This window comes from Triturus cristatus, chromosome 1_1, assembly GCF_964204655.1.
Source record: "Triturus cristatus chromosome 1_1, aTriCri1.1, whole genome shotgun sequence".
Lineage (NCBI taxonomy): Eukaryota > Metazoa > Chordata > Amphibia > Caudata > Salamandridae > Triturus > Triturus cristatus.
Genome location: NC_140579.1, coordinates 1,019,313,669 through 1,019,333,904, shown reverse-complemented (window position 1 = coordinate 1,019,333,904; position 20,236 = coordinate 1,019,313,669). Strand labels below are relative to the sequence as shown.

General features: G+C 51.3%; 1 protein-coding gene and 1 long non-coding RNA gene across 2 annotated transcripts in view; one reads left to right on the top strand and one right to left on the bottom strand.

The window, feature by feature from the left end:
- The window catches only part of LOC146871466 (ubiquitin carboxyl-terminal hydrolase CYLD-like), an 832,861-nt gene that overhangs the window by 112,176 nt on the left and 700,449 nt on the right, over window positions 1–20,236 (bottom strand). Inside the window, exons 10-12 of the mRNA XM_085651077.1 lie at window positions 17,013–17,104; window positions 14,747–14,810; window positions 302–437 (exon numbers count right to left, since the gene is read on the bottom strand). Coding sequence (XP_085507203.1) covers window positions 302–437; window positions 14,747–14,810; window positions 17,013–17,104 — 292 coding nt within the window. The remainder of the gene's footprint in view (window positions 1–301; window positions 438–14,746; window positions 14,811–17,012; window positions 17,105–20,236) is intronic.
- LOC146871467 (uncharacterized) overlaps window positions 1–20,236 on the top strand; it is a 138,580-nt gene that overhangs the window by 6,144 nt on the left and 112,200 nt on the right. The gene's annotated exons all lie outside the window — the stretch shown is intronic.

The following is a 20,236-nucleotide window of genomic DNA, read 5'->3' as shown; positions in this document are numbered from 1 at the left end:
GTACACATTCCTAAAGAGGGTTGAGAGCAGAAAGTTGAAAATATACTGTCAAGGTTTTTTATGTACTATTTTTACATTTCTGGATTATGCTGTTCAATACTGCGTGAAATAAATAGCTAAAATTAAGGATACTCTAGCATTTACGTCTAAAATTGACGGTTCTACGATGCAGAAGAAGATCCTCTTGTACATAGTGCTAAACTAATCTTGGAAGCATACCTAAAGAGCACCTGCAAGAATCATATTAGCATTAAAGTTGTATTCAACTCGGAAGCCGTCCAATCAATGCAGCTTAACTCACCTCAGTGAACTTGAGGTCGCTAGTGACCAGGGACCACTCCAGGAGCTGCTGGATGCTGGGCACAGAAACCGATGGCTTAATTTCGGTAAAAATCTGGTAGAATATGCACCCGTGCATGTCCTTCCCTCCAGAAGACCTGGGGAGGAGGAGGATGTGAGCATGGAGGTAATGAGGTGTCTTTCTCACGCACAGGAAACAATAGGTGCAGAGGTCTTGCGCTCTCTCTCACACACACATACACAATATGGAGGTAAAGTGAGGTGCTAATGTGACACAAGGACAAGTAGATAAGATTAACAACAAAAGAGAGAGCTTGAGAAAGACAAACAGTAGAACTCTCATTATATATATATTCACTGAAAAAACCATAGGTTTCACACATGTTATAGTTAGCGGAAATTTTACTGATAAAAAACCAATGAAATTGCCCCGTTATAGTTAGTGCTGGCAACTATAACTCACGCGACCGCAATCCTCTGCTGATGCTAATACTGTATTTAGACACTTATTTGCCCATGTCTTCTTCCATACATTTTTAGCTATACATATATTACAAATATTTTTTTTTCATAAAGACACATATGTCATCAGCAGAAGATTGCGGTCGCGTGAGTTATAGTTGCCAGCACTAACTATAACGGGGCAATTTCATTGGTTTTTTATCAGTAAAATTTCCGCTAACTATAACATGTGTGAAACCTATGGTTTTTTCAGTGAATTTGCAAGGCTTTTTAAATGCTAATTCCTAACTATAACGTGTGTGAAACCTATGGTTTTTTCAGTGAATTTGTACGTTTTTTTAAATGCTAAGTGACTTTACGCCATTCGTGGCGTGCGCGCCCACTTAACGCAGTTCGTTCCGTGCGCGCACGGTGCGCTTCGCGCACCGCGCACCCACTTTACGCAGTTAGTGCCGTGCCCACGTTACGCTAGATGGGCCATGTACGCACGATGCGCTTCGCGCACCGTGCGCACATGGAGGACATATTATGCGCTTCCTTGTGATAGGTAATCTGTTGAAATTTTTTGGGAAATTTCTGTGCTCTGATAAGCCATGCACAAATGGTGGCCTTCGGCCACCATTTGCACAAGGGGTGGAGAAAGTGTGGATAGTGTTTTTTTTATTTTTATTTTTTTACCGTACGCTTACGGTAAGCGTACGGTAAGCGTACCCCGCGAAATTGCCGAAAAAAAAATAATGCCGTTTTTGCTCTTGGGGGATGTTTGGGGACTCCCTCAACATGACTATGTGAGAGGGAGTTGTCAAAACATCCCCGTAACATGTTTTTGGCCATCATGTTTGATACATAACACTCAGTGCGGTAGACAAAATGGCGGACGCCGCTTCCTGGTTTCTGCCGATTCGAATGTTTACTAAGATCTAAGAGCCAATCAGAATCGCGCTCGCGCACGCCACCGTACGCTTACCGTAAGCGTACGGTAAGCGTACCGTAAGCGGGCTCAGATATATATATTGATTTAAAGGCTATTTTCTCAGAATCTACTGAACAGATTTACACCAAACCTACAAAAGGCACTTCCTTGACCTAGGGACTACCTCTCTGCCAAATTTCTAGTAATTCTGTTCAGCCGTTCGGGCTGTAGCTCGTTCTAAAGGTCCTATGGAAAAATGCATGGGAAAAACGCGTTTTGGGACCCCCCTTTTATCTCAGCCCCCGCTTGACGAATCCCCCCGAGACTTTCAGGGTAGGAGCGGAGCGTAGCGCCCCACCTATTTTGAGAAATTCGCGAGGATTCGTCGACCGGCGCCAAAGTTATTCAAAATAGAATGTTGAGGTTTTCCTATGGAAACGTGGTCCTAACTATAACTACCTACTGGCGACCGCCAGTAGGTAATATATTAAGTCAAAGAAGTAATGGTAAGTGCAGAAGTTGCAGACACATTAAGGAAAATGATATTAGGTTCTGATTTCATATACAGTCCTGGATCATCTTACAATATAGATTACCGGGGTATAAGTGCGGAGGTGGGGGGCGTGGCCGACTGCCGAACATGGCGGCCGACATTTAGCTGAGCTTTGTGCCTGGGCTCGAACATCCTGAATTTACACTTACACACACCGCACGGAGGGGCTCCCTGCGAGGTGTCCTGGAGCAGCTGGGCAGCACTGACGATCGGACCTGCTTTCCCGCCTGTGGTAACGGAGCCACCCGGCCCGTTCCAGCACGCTGGTCACGCACCCACGCACCCGGAGGGCGGGCACGCCCGAAGGTATAAATAAACGGGCGCGAGACCGCTCGTGGTCTTTGGCCCACCACAGTGACCCTGGCTGTTGTGTCCTATTTTCCGTTATCTCCCCCATGCCCCTAGGCCTCCCCTACAGCAGTGTGCCACCCCTAAACACTACATTGGCGACGAGGGCGGAGCCTACCCGCGCCTCGCCCCTCCGGCGCACTACGAACTTGCCTGGTGGTGCCCGGCGCTCTCCGCGGAGGCGGAACGAAGCGGACCTCGCCGAGCGCGTCCTCGCGCTGGGGATCTCGAGGCGGGCGATCGGCAGGTGAGCGCCCTGTTCGGAGGGGGGAATCGGCCCTCGAGTGCTGCGTGAGCGTCTGGGAGGACGAAGCTGGCTTTGGCTCTGCCGGTGAAGGCCCCGAGGCAGCGTGTGGTTGAGGGCGTCCTCAGCGGTGCCTGCGGGGGGAGCGTGGACAATAAAGCATCAAAAAAAAAAAAAAACAGTGGTAAAGCAGGTCTCGCCTACGCGCAGCACCAGCAGAAGGAAAGGTCTCGCCTACGCGCAGCACCAGCAAAAGAAAAGGTCTCGCCTGCGCGCAGCGACAGGCAGGTGGCCTGCAGCGGCCCGTTCAAGGGAGGAAGTGCAACGGTGGTCTCGCCTGGACACCAGCCAAGCAGCCACGGTCTGGGAGGTGAGCAGTGAGGAGTGACGAGTATGACTACCCCTGCCTCCAGCGGAAGTGGCACGGCGCAACAGCCTCAGCCGGTAGCTGCCGCGCAGCCCGCGGTCGCCGCGCCTGGACACAGCGCGGTGGCCCCGCTGCCGCCGTTCAGCGAATTATCGGACCCCTCCACGGCGGCCGTGCGGTGGCGCTCGTGGATCGGACGGCTGGAGCACTACTTTGTCGGTGTGCGGGAGACGGACAACACGGTCAAGAGATCTCTCCTCATGTGCTACGGTGGTGAAGAACTGTACGACCTCTTCGAAACTCTACCGGACAGGGGGAACGACGACGACTATGCGGGTGCCATAAGGGCCCTGAACCGCCATTTTGACCCCCAAACTAACCCCGATTTTGAGTGGTTTAAGCTTCGCCAGGCGCGACAAGAAGAAACAGAAAGCATCGACGTCTTCTATGCACGCCTGCGGAAACTCTCGCTGTCCTGTGAGCTGCCAGACCAGAGGGCAGAGATTCGGGCTCAGCTCATACAAGGGTGCAGGTCGGTCCCGTTGCGGCGTCTCATCCTACGGGAGCCAGGCATCTCCCTAGATAACATCCTGGTCCTAGGCCGGTCTCACGAGCTATCCAATGCTCGGGCGGATGCGATGGAGGCGGCCCTCAATCGGCCAGCGACTGCCCCGAAAACGCCAGCGATCAAGGAAGAGAGAGTGGACGCGCTGCAGAAGCGGCCGAACCAGCAGCGAGGAGCCGCGAGGGCTCCACAGGGCAGCACATGTGGCAACTGCGGCCTAGGTCACCCACCTGGCGGCCGGTGCGTAGCAATGGGACAAACATGTCTGAAGTGCGGTTGAGCGAACCACTTTGCGAAGGTCTGCAGAGGTGGCCGAAGGGGGCGCGGAGGCGCTTCCGGCCCGCGTGGGGCTGCGGCGCGCGTGCACCAACTGACAGTGGAGGAATCCGCCGCCCTGCGCGAAAACTCCAAGCCAGAGTTCGATGAAGAGGGGGAAGAAGAGGAAGTATTCTTCGTTTCGTTCGTAGGCCGGGAAGGCACGAGGAGAAGACCGCCGCCCATGTGTGACATCATGGTAGCCGGGTCCCCGGTGAGTGCTCTCATCGACACGGGGGCGTCGGTGAACGTCATGGACAGCTGCCAGTATGAGAGGTTGTCGCCACGCCCACCCCTGAGACCCTCCAAAGCCCAAATCTTCACGTATGACAGTGACCGGCCACTGTCCCTGCGAGGGGTGATTGACGTTGAAGTCGTCAGCGAAGGCCGGAAGCTGGCCACGACATTCCACGTGGCGGAAGGCAAGAGAGGCACCCTGCTGAGCTTCCACACTGCCGAAGATCTGGCGCTGGTATTCTTCGCGAATCAGGTGCACGACCTGCATGCAAGAGAGATACTGAAGGACTTTCCGATGTTGTTTCAAGGTCTAGGATGCCTACGCGGGAAGCAGTTCAAACTACACGTGGACCCGACGGTCCGGCCCATGGCGCTGCGTCACCGGAGAATACCATTCCTCCTGCGACCACGGGTAGAGGAGGAGTTGCAAAAATTGGAAGACTTGGGGGTGATTGAGAAGGTATCGGGTCCGACCCCGTGGGTGTCCCCCCTGGTCGTGGCGCCCAAACCCAAGCAGCCCGGCGCCATCCGGTTGTGCGTGGACATGCGCCTCCCAAACAAGGCAGTCAAGCGCGAAAGGCACCTCACGCCCACCATGGACGATATTGTGGCCGACCTCAATGGCACGCAGTGGTTCACGAAACTGGATCTCAACGCGGGGTACCACCAGCTTGAACTCCACCCCGATAGCCGCAACATAACCACCTTCTCCACCCACGTTGGCCTGCGGAGATATAAGCGGTTGAGCTTCGGAATCTCGTCAGCGGCCGAAGTGTTCCAAAATGCCATAAGGGAGACTCTCTCGGGTCTCCAGGGAGTCATCAATTTAAGTGACGACATTCTGGTGTTCTCACGAACTCTGGAAGAACACCATCGGCATCTGCGAGACACGCTGCAGCGGCTAGCGGATAGCGGCCTCACCCTGCATGAGGCCAAGTGCTCCTTCTACCAGGAGTCGGTCGAGTTCTTCGGCTACATCTTCTCGAGGGACGGCCTGAGAGTGGATCCGAAGAAAGCGGTGGCGATCCGCGCTGCCCCGAGGCCCACATCCGCCACCGAGGTCAGGAGCTTCCTAGGGATGGCAACCTACTGTGGGAGGTTTATTCCCAATCTGGCGTCCCTGTCGGAGCCGCTCCGGCTTCTCACGAAGAGTGGTCATCCGTGGACCTGGGCGGCTAAGGAAGATATGGCGTTCCAAGCGGTCAAGGACGCGCTGATCGACGACAAGGTGATGGCGTACTTCAGACCCCACCGGCGGACAGAGGTGGTGGTGGACGCGAGCCCCGTGGGGCTGGGCGCGGTCCTGATGCAGGAGACGGAGGCGAAAGAATGGGTCCCGACCGCGTATGCCAGCAGGGCTCTGACGGCCACGGAGATGAGGTACGCGCAGATTGAGCGGGAGGCGCTGGCCATCAAGTGGGCCTGTCAACATTTCCATCTCTACCTTTATGGTCACGACTTCCGGGTGGTCACCGACCACAAGCCCCTTGTTCCGCTCTTCGCCGGCACGGCGAGGCTAGGGCCACCGAGGATCGAGAGATGGGCGGTCCAGTTGCAAGCGTACCGATTTGAGGTCGTGTTCCGACCCGGGGCCAGCAACCCAGCGGACTTCCTGTCCAGACACCCGGAGCCGGTGCACCCTGACCAGTCGGATGAGGCGGAAACAGAGGAGTTCGTCCGCCTGGTGTCGCAAGCTGCATGCCCGGTGGCACTCACGCTGGAAGACATCGGCAAGGCCACGGAGCTGGACGATTGCCTCGTGAAAGTGAAGCGCACGCTGGCGACCCACCACTGGCAGAACTTCCTGGATGGAGTGCAAGCCCTCACGGAAGAGGAGAGAGTGTATCGACAGCAGGTGTGGAACGCGCGGAGTGAACTCAGCGAGGGGCCGCATGGCGTGGTCCTGCGAGGAGCAACACTCGTCATTCCGAGGAGTCTCCACGGAGAGGTGGTTAGGTTGGCGCATCAAGGGCATCAAGGCGTCTCCAAGACCAAGGCAAGGCTGCGGAGCAAGGTGTGGTTCCCTCGGATGGACGCGCTGGTTGAGGAAGCCATCCGCAACTGCCACTCGTGCAACATCACCGGGGGGGGAGCCGACACCTCACCCAGTGATCACGGAGGACCCATGTCTGGAACCCTGGTCCAAGTTGAGTGTAGACTTTGGTTCGTTCCCGGATGGGCGACACACCTTAGTGGTGGTGGATTCACACTCCAAGTTCCCGGTGGTGGAAGTGGTGTCATCAACGGCGTTCAACCAGGTGCGAGCGGCGCTGGACCGCATATTTGCCATGATGGGCCTACCTGAGGAAGTCCGGTCGGACAACGGGCCACCGTTCCAAGGGCGAGAGTTCCAGGACTACCTAGCGGCTCGAGGGGTTAGACACAGGAAAATTACCCCGCAGTGGCCCCAGGCGAATGGTGAGGTGGAGCGTTTTATGCGCACGATGAACCGGGCGCTGAGAATCGGAGTCGAGCAAGGAGAAGACGCGGATCAATGCCTCTCGCAGTTCCTAAGTGCCTACCGACGGACACCCCACTGTACGACCCGGTGTGCGCCAGCGCACCTTCTATTCAAGAAGGCCCCCAGGGACAATATCCCGGCGAGTCATGTGTGGCAGCCTAGGCCGCTAGACCAAGAGGCGGCGCAAGGGAGAAGGCAGACCTCCAACGAGAAGGCCAGTCTGAAGAGAAGAGCCCGGGCGAGGAGTCTCCAGGTGGGAGACGGGGTCATCCTGAAAGACCGATACCCGAATTGGAAGTATCGTACCCCGTTTGAACCGGAGGTGTGGGAAGTGACCGGGGTGCAGGGCACCATGGTGTCCGCCAGGAGAGGGACGCGGACGGTAACGCGAAATGCATCTTGGTTCAAACGAGTAACATCTGGCTTCCCTGAGACTGACCAGGAGGAGGAAGAGTTTGAGGCCCCGGAAGGGTGCGGCTCACCAGGAGTGCAGGCGAGCCCATCGCGGAGCGCACCCCCACTGCCCGGGGCGGGCGATCGAGAAGGCGGGCCCTCTGCAGAGGCCGAGGCGCCCAGTGGCCGAGGGGCAGGAGGAACAGGCCGAGGAGATGTTCCACAGAGTCAGCCATATGGACTTCGGCCAAACCCGGCCCCAAGTAAGAGACTCAGAGACTTTGCGTGGTGTGCGCAAGAACCGAACTGTTCAGCGAGAAATGATCTCTGTATCTGAAAGATTGGAGGGATGTGGTAACGGAGCCACCCGGCCCGTTCCAGCACGCTGGTCACGCACCCACGCACCCGGAGGGCGGGCACGCCCGAAGGTATAAATAAACGGGCGCGAGACCGCTCGTGGTCTTTGGCCCACCACAGTGACCCTGGCTGTTGTGTCCTGTTTTCCGTTATCTCCCCCATGCCCCTAGGCCTCCCCTACAGCAGTGTGCCACCCCTAAACACTACACCGCCCACTACCGCCCATACAGTGTGACCTCCGCGGCCCGGAGCCTGTGTGCCGGCGGGAAAACGACGTAGAACCCAAAGTCGAAGACGCGCTGAGCCGCTCTATGGCTAGTGCCGACTGTGGCTTTATCGGGGAGGCAGACCGGAGGAAATTGAAGACGAGTCGTAGGAGACGGACCTGGCTGCTGTGAGCCCTGAAGAGCTGACCGGAGCGAGGCGGTGAGTGTGCCTGCGCCCTGGAGGCGGGCCTTGGGGGCTGCAGCTACACAAGGCCTGGGGATGTGCTGCGGCCTGTGACGGACGCCTTGCGAACAGGCTTGCAATGCGAACGGTCCCACTCACATGACACTGCACAGTGATATAAGAGGGGCATGAGGAGCAACTGGCGGCGAGTGCAGACCTGGGACCGTGTTTTCGACGGGAGAGGTCAGTGTAATTGCTGCGACATCGCACAGGTGGAGTGCCTACTCAGTGGAAAGACGGCGGCCTGCCTGTGAGGAGAGTTGGGTGGCCACGCTGCGATTGTGAGGAGGGGGCGCGGACCCTGGGTGCATGCACAGGAGTACTGGGCACTCCTACATCACTGGCTGGTACCGCCAACGCCGTGCCTGTTCTGCGGGGGACACCTCCTGCGGACCCGGATGACCTGTGGCGGGTCGTAGTGGGCTGCGCCTCTGGGCGAGATACCTAGGCAGATAACCAGACCCGCAGTGCCCATACCCGCAGGGGGCCACAGTTTGTACCGGTCAGAACGCCAACTGCTTACCTTGTATGCGCAGCAGTGATCGGCTGTGTGCCTCATTGGGAGGATCGCGGCTGGTGGCCTGTTGCTGGGGTGGCCCCTCCCTCCCGGGGCGCGACAAGGAGGTCCTTCGCTTTGCTGACCAGGCTGAGGCGACGGTGATGGGCCGCCTTAAAGGAAAGCAACAGGACGCTGGGCTCAGTGCAGACCACGGGATGGAGCGAGTAGACACTAGTGAAGCTTCACAGTCTCCCAGCTGAATACCACCTACAGCGGATGTGGTGCCCCTGGACAAACTGGATCTTATCCTTCAGGAAGTGAGGGACTCCAGGAAGGCCATCGAGCAGCAAATTGGCGCCCTGACGACTGGTTTTACGCTGCTCAAAATGGATCATGCCAAACTAGCTGATAAAGTGAAGGATCACAACGTGACGCTGACGGAACTGTCTCCACAACAGGTTCAGAACACGCCTCATATACAACAGCTCCAGAAACAAGTCAATACCCTGATGGATCGAATCGAAGACGCGGAAGGGAGGTTGAGACGGAATAACGTACACGTAATTGGCCTGCCAGAACGTTGTGAAGGGATGGATTCAGCACGCTACATGGAGCAATGTTTACGCGAACATGTCACAGCGGAGGGCCTATCCGCCCAATACTGCGTGGAACGAGTGCATAGGATACCCGCAGGTCAACCAAAACCGAGAGCCCCTCCGCGGCCTCTTATAGTTCGCCTATTAAATTATAGGGACCGCGATATGCTATTGCAAAAAGCAGATACATTTTGAGAATAGCAGAACATCGCTCTATCCGGATTACACGCTTATAGTGCAGAGACAGCGCTCCTCCTTCAAGGCAGTCAAAAGGAAAAAGGAAATTGAGAGACCTAAACCTTAAATACGCGCTTCTCTTTCCGGCCCACCTGAAAATCATGTATGAACGCAAAACACACTTTTTCGAGAGCCCAGAAGACGCTGAGGAATGGTTGGAGGTGATGGACCCTAGAGTGGCTGGAGACAACGCCTCCCAGACACGCAACATAGCATCAGCCGAACGGAGCTACCCGGTACACGTCGGAGCAGGCGGATCCGAGGGAACACTAGACGGAACAATCTGACCTCACAGCAGCAACAGCAGAGCAAGCAACAGGCACTTATAGCAGCTGCTACGTTCAGAGAGACTGCACTAATAGAGGACTCAGCCTCCTCTGAGGATGAACCGCACAGGTCAGACTCTGAGGGAAGTGTGACCCTGTTTCCCACCGTGACCCCACAGACGGCAGATGGATTGTTTGGCTGACCGCCGTGAGGACACTTGTACACGATGACTTGCTTCTGCCTATGGTGCAATATCCTTTTTGCTGAACCATGTTACGGCGATGTGTGCATACATGTTTTCTTGAGCCCAGGCCCTTGCTCGGACCAAGTTGTACAGAGTACTGGAGTGCGAATTGCACCCCATGATTGGCGTTAGCGATGTCCCCCGCATTGCAAATGCTGTTGTTGTACAGGGCATAGTTTTGTTTGCTATGTTTGGCAGTATGGTCCGGTATAGTTTCTCGACCGGACCGAATATTGGGAGTTTTGGGAAGGGGTACAGTCCTATTTACTGGTTTATTATGAAGCGACTTATCATTCACACATGTAAGACAAGACCTGACCACAGGATCCTTTTACGAATCCAATGCATACACTCAGCCAATATAACAATCACATGGAACGTGAGAGGTATGGGTTCGGTGCAGAAACGTCATAGAATACATGCCCAATTGCAACGGCGTAAAGCACATATTGTATATTTGCAAGAAACACATCTGTTAGACCAGGAGACAGTGAGGCTCCGCAAGAAATGGAGGGGGCAGGTTTTCTCTACTAATTATTCTGGATATGCCCGTGGGGTCACTGTATGGATCAGACATGGTACCCTTTACAGCACTGGAACAAAGAGTAGACAAACAGGGACGATACCTTCTCCTGAGTAGGTCCCTGGATGGTCAACAAGTTGTGTTGGGCAGCACGTATGACTACCTTGAACTTAGCACTGACTGGGTGGGAGATGTATCCCTGGATTATCGGTGGGGATTGTAACACAATCATGGATGTTGCTCTAGACAGGTCCCATCCCCCTTTGAATGGCACGGCGTGATTAAGCAGGCGAAGGCACTATGTAACTGGGCGAAGGGTTGGGCATTGTGCGATGTGTGGAGAATGCGACACCCAACACACAGGGAATACTAATTTTACTCCCCGGTACACATGCTACACATTAGGATAGATAGAATTTACTGCTCAAACACGATTGCGATGCAGGTCACATACGCTACGTATTTAGCAAAAACCTTCTTGGACCATAACCCTTTGGAGATAGCTGTCACATGGGGTAGGCTACCCACTCCGGTCCCTACGTGGAGGCTCTGGCCACAGCTGCTGGAGGACTCAGTGTTCCGTACTGCCATGGCTGACACTATTACACAGTATTTTGCTGAAAATAGTAATACAGCTTCTAATGGTTTAATTGAGTGGGATGCTTTTAAGGCGGTCATACGCGGGAGGGCCATAAGCGCGACAGTGGGAGCTAGGCAGGAAGTGCATAAGGCCCTTACGGAAACAGAACGACAGATGGATAGGTTAAAACAGGAAGCCGCACACGACAGGGAGAAACAGGCACCACTCTAGGAAGCCCACATCAAACACGCGGAATTGTTAGAATCCCTACGTGTCATAGACCACCAACGCTACACGCAGAGATGCCACTCCGAGGCGGACAAATCAGGGACACTGTTAGCCAAACTACTGCATGATGGTCCCCCAGCCATTGTGATCACTGAAATTAATACCATGTCAGGTGACAGGGCGCATACCCAAAATGACATTAACACGGCCTTCTGACAATATTACGCTACATTGTATAGCAGACCTACAGATAGTGGGGACACGGTAATCAATGATTTTCTCCACGCATTGCCATACCCACAACCGACTGCAGCAGCCCTGAAAGACTATCAGATCCCATTACAAAATCAGAAATTAAGGTGGCAATTAAAGGGCTCCCCCCCGCAATAAGACATCTGGGCTGGACGGGTTACCTGCAGAATTTTATGACGTCTTCATGGACTCATTCCTACCACATTTGGAGGCCCTACACAACACGGCGTTGGCGGAGGGGACACTGCCCCTTACCACGGCACAGGTGGTCACTCTTCTGAAACTGGGACGGGACCCCACTGATATGGCAAGTTACCGTCCATTATCGTTAGTAGCCACGGAATATAAAATACTCAGTAAGGTACTGGCAAATAGGCTCCTGCCTATCCTGAATAAGTTGATACATATAGATCAGACTGGATTCTTGCCGGACCGGAGCACATCTATGAATACTAGGAGACTGCACTATTTAATGTCGGCCGCCTCCACACACTACGCTCACGCAGGTTGCATATCATTAGACCTACGCCAGGCGTTTGATACGATAAATTGGGAGTACATGTTCAAGGCACTAGCGAAATTCGGGCTCCCGGATGATTATCTTAAGTGGCTCCGGCTCCTATATGATGCCACCACTGCTAGGGTTCGTACTGGGGGCCATAAATCAGCTGAATACCCTGTATTTAGGCGGACGAGACAAGGGTGCCCACTCTCACCACTTCTGTTTATATTGGCACTGGAACTCTTGGCACTAAAGCTGCGCACAGATGCCCAAGGGGTGGGCATTCCGCTCAGGCCCAACACGCATCTCTTCTCTGCTTATGCAGACGACATCATTCTGTACATTAAGGACCTTAAGTCGGATTTAGCCCCCTTGCCCGGGATATTTTCCGTATTTGAACGCATATCGGGCCTGTCCATTAATTCATCGAAATCGCATGCCTTTTTCTTTCAGGAGCAGGCCGTGCCCACGAGAATACTATTTGGGCCCACGACTTTACAGGTGGCACCGCAAACGTTTAAATATTTGGGTATTCAGGTATACCGGACGCCCACTGATATGTTAGACGGTAACCTACACAGAGCACTTAGAGCTCTGCGCTCTAGTATCACCTTTTGGACCACATTACCACTATCAGTGATGGGAAGAGTAGCCATTAGCAAAATGGTGGTCCTCCCGCGCCTGCTTTATTATTTTACGAACCTACCGGTGCTGCTTCCACAGTCCACTTTTAAACTCCTAAACACTATGCTTATTGATCTTATATGGGGCCCGGCAGGAGGAGGATAACCCTCAAAAAGCTACAGCTCGATAGGGACAAAGGAGGGCTGGGAGTGCCGGACCTCAGAGCATACTACTATGCTTGCCAATTGCAGTGGTTGTCCTTCTGGACGGCCGGGCGTAATTTGCAGGAATTAGGTTACACTGAGCACAATATTGCAGGAGGAGCTTTGCATACACTACTGTTGCCATGCTGCAAACTGCCCCGGCATCTTCCTCCCCTGCTGCACACGGCTCTACAGTGCTGGAAGGCGACATTCCAATATACAGGCCCAGAACCCTGCTTATGCTGGCAACATCCCGATATTGGGAACACCACTAGCGACTGGTCGAATAACGACACGCACTCTCGCTCCCTGGCTTGAAGCAGGGGTTAGCACGATATCGGACTTGTTCCATGACGGACAGCTACTGGACTATGGTAACTTTGTTAGAGAGACAGGGGTGCCGGATCATTTGCATATATTACATGCAGCGCTAATACAATATGTAAAGGCACACTGGGCCCCACGCCGGCAGGAACCATCTACGCACGCACTGGTAAAAGCACTTTATTATATGGGTCGGGGCAGACACCTAATAAAATGGTTATACGTGAGGATATGTGCCCCAATGGGGATAGCCCTCACTACTCTACGAACCGCATGGTCAGATAACATAGGGCGAGCCCTACAAGGAAAAGAATGGGAGAGAATTCTGGAACATCCTAGGAAAATACCGAGGAACGCAAAATTCAGATATAGCCAAACCATGAGACTACACAGGGCATATCTCATCCCTCATAGACTGGACAGAATGTTCCAGCAAACACAACACTGCTGCCATAGATGTCACTGGTAGGGGGCAGAGATAGTTCACATGGTCTGGGCTTGCCCACATATACAAGAGTTTTGGGACTTGTTTAGGTGCTCTACACAGGCAGCCACACAAAGGGACATACCCGACACCCTGGAAGCATGTTTCCTTTGCCTCCACAAATCTTCCACTAAACACAAAGTGCAATATAGGTTTGTGAACCTATCGCTCATCTTAGCAATAAGGGCTATCACCATGCGGTGGAAATCCAAGAAGTCACCTTCCGTGCATACGTGGCATAGTGAGTTGATTCGGTGGGGTAGTGCAGAAAGCGCGGCCATCAGACGGGAGGAGGCCAGGGGCTTACGTAAAACCCCAATAGCACTGGAGTGGGATGTTATATTGGAAACCCTTAAAGCGCAAGAATTGGATGCTGCAGATTCTCAAACTGATTCATAACAAAAGGTGTGTAAAAATTCCAAACCCACCTCTTAGAGATAATCACACTGGCGAGCATATATACCGATGAACGATTGTCGTTATCAACCTAATCCAAGAAGTACTTATGTCGATGTTGATAAATGATGTGATGTATCAAGCCTGAGGCACCATGGTGTCTCCGGACGCCGCTATACGAGGATAGAAGGACTAGAGGGAGGGGGGCAAGTTGGGGATTTCTTTTTTGTTGTTATAGCAGACAAGGGCGTGTTGGGATACGGTCATGCATCTGGCTCGGAATCTATGAATATTTGTAAAATGTTTAAGCGGAAACTATTGTGATAGAGTGGACCATATATAGTGTGAGAAAAAGCAGGTATCGGCTTTGTCGGCCTTATGTCTTGTTATGCAGCTGAGCTCACAAAAGTAAAGATACTGTGTGTGCCGATCCACATGTTCATTGTAATGCAGTAGCCATATTGTAAAAAATGAAAATCAATTAATAAAATTTGTTTAAAAAAAAAAAAAGTACGGCGTTAACAGACATGGTAAGCAAGGAGAAGTAAGGTACCAATTTCGAATAAAGGCTTGCCCCTCTTGGAATACACATGATCGGGGGATATGTATGGGTAACCACTAACACAGAGTTGACACACAGTCAGGGAAGTGATACTAGTTACCAAGATTAAAGGGATAATTTTGTGGCAGAGGTGGGATAAGACATAATAAGGTAGCACCACTAGCTCACGGAATTCACTCAGAGAAGGAAGTAAAAAGAAAAAAAGAGAAAACGTAGGGCACCTAATGAAATGGAGTTTGCAACGCAGAAGTGAGTTGTACCTAATCTGAAAGAGGGGCTCAACTCTTAGGACCTGGAAGAGCTGGTTCAGAAACTCCTCTGGATCTGCAGGGAAGAAGGAAGACAAAGGAGAGGATAAATGACAGATGAAGAGGGTGAAATGGGAAATGCACAACAATGAGGGAAAGAAAAAATATGTAAACAGGAAGAACGAAAATAGGCAGATAAAGAAATAGGAAAAAATACATTGAATGGAGGAGAAAAGGAAATGATCATGAAAAAATACTAGAATGGAAAAGGAAAAGAACAAAATGAAAAAAGCATGAGAAAAGCATAACAATATACAGCAAAATAAAACAAGCACTGACAATGCAAATATGACAGGATTTTTTTTTAAACTAAGTTTGAGGTTTGCAAGGGATTCTGGGTAACATAACTTGGTGAGAGGCACACAAGTCACCTCATCCTGGATTCCCCATGGTGTCTAGCTTTCACAAATGTACAGGTTTGCTAGGTTTCCCTTTGTGCCAGCTGTGCTAGGGCCCAAAATCCACAGGTAGGCACATTGCTAAAAAAAAGGCTGTGCACAGTGTGCTTTGTGCAGCCCTGGAGGGGAATCAGAGGGGGGGGGGGTGCCCCGATATGGCCCAAAGGGGGGGTAGAAAGACTGTGGCTTTTTTGGAGGGGTGGGGGCACTGGTATGCCCATTCTGTGCAGCCCCCACCCCCACGCATAATAAAAGCCAGTGTAATCGCTGGTGCCTAGAGGGCTTTCTGCCCCCGGAAGGGGCAGATCAGGGGCCACTGCCCCATCTGCCCCCCCGGGGGGGGGCAGAAAGACTGGAATTTCTCTGGGAGGGATGGGGGTATTGTCATGCCCACTTTGGGCAGCCCCCCCCCCTACATGAATGCAAAATAAAAAATCCCTGGTTTCTAGTGGGCTTTCTGCCCCACGGAGGGTGGAGGGGGCCAGATTGGGGGCTACTGCCCCCATGTGCCCCCAGAAAGACTAATTTTTATTGGGGGGGTAGGGGCATTGGTATGCCTGTTTTGGGCAGCCCCCACCCTAATACCAAAAGCCCAAAATAAATCCCTGGCATCTAGTGGGCGTTTTGCCCCCCTGGGGGGCAGATTGGGGGCTACTGCCCCCCAGGGGAGGCAGAAAGGCTGTAATTTTGGTGAGTGGGTGGGGGCATTGGCATGCCCGTTTTAGACAGCCCTCACCCTAAGTGAAATTGTGGAAAAATAATCCCTGGCACTAGAGGGCTTTCTGCCCCCCCCCCCGGGGGGGTGCCGATTGGGGGCTACTGCCCCCATCTGGGGGGGGGGGGGGGCAGAAAGACTAAACTTTGCCAAATAATATGGGGGGAGCAAAGGCACTTGCCCAAGGGGCCGCTCAACCCCTCCCTGGTGTCTAATGGGTGGATCCCTGTTTGGGATCGCCCTCTTGGGGCGATCCCCAAGCAGGGATGGACTGGGGAGGGGCACCATTGGAAAAGGGAGATTCTCCCCTTTCCAACAATACCTCTCCTGTCTTTCAACGTGCTCAGGGGGCTGCGCCCTGAGCACGTAGAAAGTGAAACTGAAATGAGCCTCAAGGCTCATTTCAGTTTCGGTTTCACTGAAATGACGTCAGTGCGACATACCCGCTGATCATCATTTCAGTGAAACCAGGAAGGAGGGTGGGCCTCGGGAGCTGGGGAAGCTCTTCTCCAGCTCCCGCGGCTGTTGGGGGCTAAAGGGAATCCCTCTGGTGCCCGCACCAGAGGGATTCCCTGTGCCATGGAGTCGGACGCGCTGGAGCTGTCCGACGCAGATGAGCACTTTTGCGTCGGAAGACTCCCGCGCGTCCGACGCATAGAAGGGGTTAAAGGAATGCTGTATGGGTGTGTGAAAAAAAAGAACTGTAGAATAATATTGGTGTAGGTTAAAAGGTCAGGCGACAGTTACACTGTAAAGCCAGACCGAAAAACATAATGTAGGTTAATGTCTCTCCTTCTGCAACTTCTGCCAAATCAAAACATGTACTGCTGACTCCCCACATGTGAGCGGAGCCAAAGCCCCTCTCTAGTGATGCTCACACAATTGTCTGGCAACAGAGGCACTGTCAAGTCAGACCCTAAAGAAAATGAATACAATGATGAGTGGGAGGGAAAAAATAAAACATTTTTGAAAAGTAGGAACATGAAAATGTATTTGAAGGATAAGGAATATGAAGTAAAATAAATGACAAAAAATTGAAAATCAAACAAAACAAATGAAGACCATGAAAATGCCTGGCCAGGTGCTGATTTCGGAAAACTCAAACCTTTTTCCTCGCTTGTGAAGCCAGACATCTGCCCCGCTGCTTCCAGAATCTTTCTGAGTGCCATCACCTTTGTCGCACAAACATAACCATGCCTGTGGTGCCAAACAGACAGACAAGCTCAAAGAAGTCTTTTAGTGAGGATGAACACATAACATACAACTTGGAATTACAACGAAGCATTTACTTGCACAGAATCTAGTTTGAGGGAACCACTCCTGTTGCTGAAAGAGACCATGTGATGCACTAAAAGCCACTAGACAACTGAACAGACATGCACAATTATTTTGTACAAGCAGAATCCAATGACGAGGCTAATATTGAATAGGTCTATATACACACCCACAATATCGCTATCACAGATCATCGTGTAAGGCAGCTACATAGACAAAAAGATGTGACAAATAAAAATATGCCCCTTAACAACTTCTAAGTGACAAGAGAAAAGTTATACAATACAAGGCCTCAAACTTAACCAGCCTAATCACATCCCAGCAAAGTGTTCTCCTTATTCTTAGTGTAATATAATTGACAAAGGATTGACAGCTAAAGCTGTAAAGATAAGAAATATCCAATTACTTTCCAGTGACAGTCTGAATAGGTGCGGAGAGTTAGTGCTTCTCTAGGGGAAATAAATAATTAGTGACTCCAGACAGGCCACATCTGGGGGCTGGATATGATGCTCTGGAAATGGACCATATTTCCAAGTTGGGAAATGCTAGATTTCAGAATACAATAATAAACTATTGATAAACAGATTGCCCGCAGAAAGGAAAGATCAGATAATCCTCCCTCAGGCCAAAACAACTTCACTTCAAAGCACTACTTCGGCACGTGTGTGAGGTATATGTCTCTCACACATACAGAAAAAAAACAAGTATACTCAACAATAAATCACCTAATACAAGTTGTCAAAATATAGTGGATACCTTCTACCATTCAAGAGACTGTGACAACTAGGTACTAACTCCTGTACTGGTACATTTGGACACCTATATATCCTGCATACGCTCTTCGCTTTACATGCCAGTCAACATACAGAACCACAGTCCGTTGCTCTTCCTTCACACTAACTGGGCATAGATGAGGATAGTTACTATAGAAAATAACTTCTACTTAGTGATAGGTCTAAACCTAATGCTGCTACTCATGGAAAGATGGAAGAGGATGAAAGGTGGAGAGGGAAATCAGTTATTTCCTGGTATCAAAAAAACATTTTCTTATCGCTAGTGCAGATTTACCATTATCCCATATTTGGAGAACATCTGCAGAGTATCCTATGTGGCTGTCTTACACATGATCTACAAGGGGTCATGGTGTTCAAATACAGCTGCTGCCACCTAGTTTCATATGGCATGTGAATTGGATGCCTCCTTCACAGGAAGCCCTGCATAAAATTCATGGATGCAAGCAATGACCCAATGTGTAACCGAAGCGTTGTAGGCCTGATGCATTGGGGGAGGATTCATGTAGGTAAACAGTGTCTTTCTATGGAGCAGATGACCTCCATCCTCTCCACAATACATTTGTCAAACACAGTGCAGAGTATATTCTGTGCTAAAGGAATGGTTTGGAATGGATGTGGAATGACATCTCATGACGGATATTAAATATAAATATGAAGGATTGGTCTGGAAGACCATCCTGCCCTTATGAAACATGCCGAAGGGTTGGTATAACAAGACCCTGCAACTGTCTGATCCTCTGTACAGAAGCAACAGCCACCGGGAAGGAGTCCTTTCTAGAGAGGAAGGGGACATCACCTGAATGTCTATGTTCACCCAAAAGAAAGAATCTTGTATAGGAATTACTCCTATCCCCCTGCCCCCCCCCCCCCAACAAATCTCAGCAGTGAGAAGTTCCACATGCAGCCACTCCCACACTTGGAGGGCTGAAAGACTATGTCCCAGAATCACCCACTTGATTAAGGCTGGCGGCCAAGGGCTCATGAGTCATAATAGAAAGAGTTCCTTCCCTGCTGTGGCCTCTGGACTTTAAAGAACAGACAGAGAACCCCTTGGAAAGTATTGGTAACCACAGCATTTTGGAAGGAAAATAATAGAATTCTCTAATTTTCTGAACGTTACTGAGGTTGTCAGAAAGAACTTACATGGCGATGTAATATCCAGATTTGATAAACGCAGTAATGGCAAGAAAGGCCAAGGCAATGTTGTACCCCGTCATCTGAAATCCATTCAGTTTCTTATATCTCGGTTATGTCACCTCTACTTGCGTATAAGTGCGTGTTGCATGACATGTCATGACACCAGTCATGCAGCTTCTTCCCAGCAAACCAAAAGCACGCTTGGAAGAGTTTAGGGAATCCATACGGATATCTTGCCAGCCCCGGCACTGCTACAAAATGAACGACTAGCCAAAACTATTCTGCTGCCTTGGAAGACCTGTCTCTATGTGTGAACAAAGACGAAGACTTGCGAGGCATGTCTAACTTGTCACTTTTCAGTACATATCCCAGTGCTGTAGTACAAGCAGATGTGCTGATGGCATGCCTGTATTAATCATCAGTAGTGTTCTCTTGAGCCCCATGTTGTGGGTGTTTGATGCAAAGTGTTGCTAGTTGCCATTTTGTGAATACCTCATGTAGAGTGCTGTCCCTTTATGGAAGAGTTTTTCTGCCTGCTTTGACTCAGTGTCTTTTGTTGTAGCCCTTTTTTATACCTGCTCCTGTACGATATTCTGGTGATGTCTGGTATAATATTATGGCTGTCAGATTCAGAACCCTTATGCCTCTAGAGGCACCACCCACAGAAAATTGATTACTTGATGGTGCCAGGACACAAAAGGGCATGAGTGCACCCAACGGTAGAAGGGGCTAGCAAGATTCCACGTGTCTGTGCACCACCGGTAGTTTCTGCTACGAGGCAGGGACATGATGCAGTAATAGTTCGGAGACTTTTTCACAATTCTACACAATGTACGCCCGCCCTTCTGATGGACATTTTATTGTGTGCAACAAGGATTAAATGAGGACTTTGTTAACTTTGACATGCACACCTTGGGATTTGGCCAGCGTCAGCACACAGCATTCACCATGTATTGAACTTAAGAACTAAAAGCTGCTCGGTCCTACATGATGTTCTGCAATCTTACTGTAGCAGTCTGGGAAGGAGGTACATGCTGACGATACTGGTGCTTTCTTGTGTTAAGGTCTGTAGGGTCACAAGACTGTCAGTCAACCCCCCCTCTTTATTATTTTGGCCTAAGAG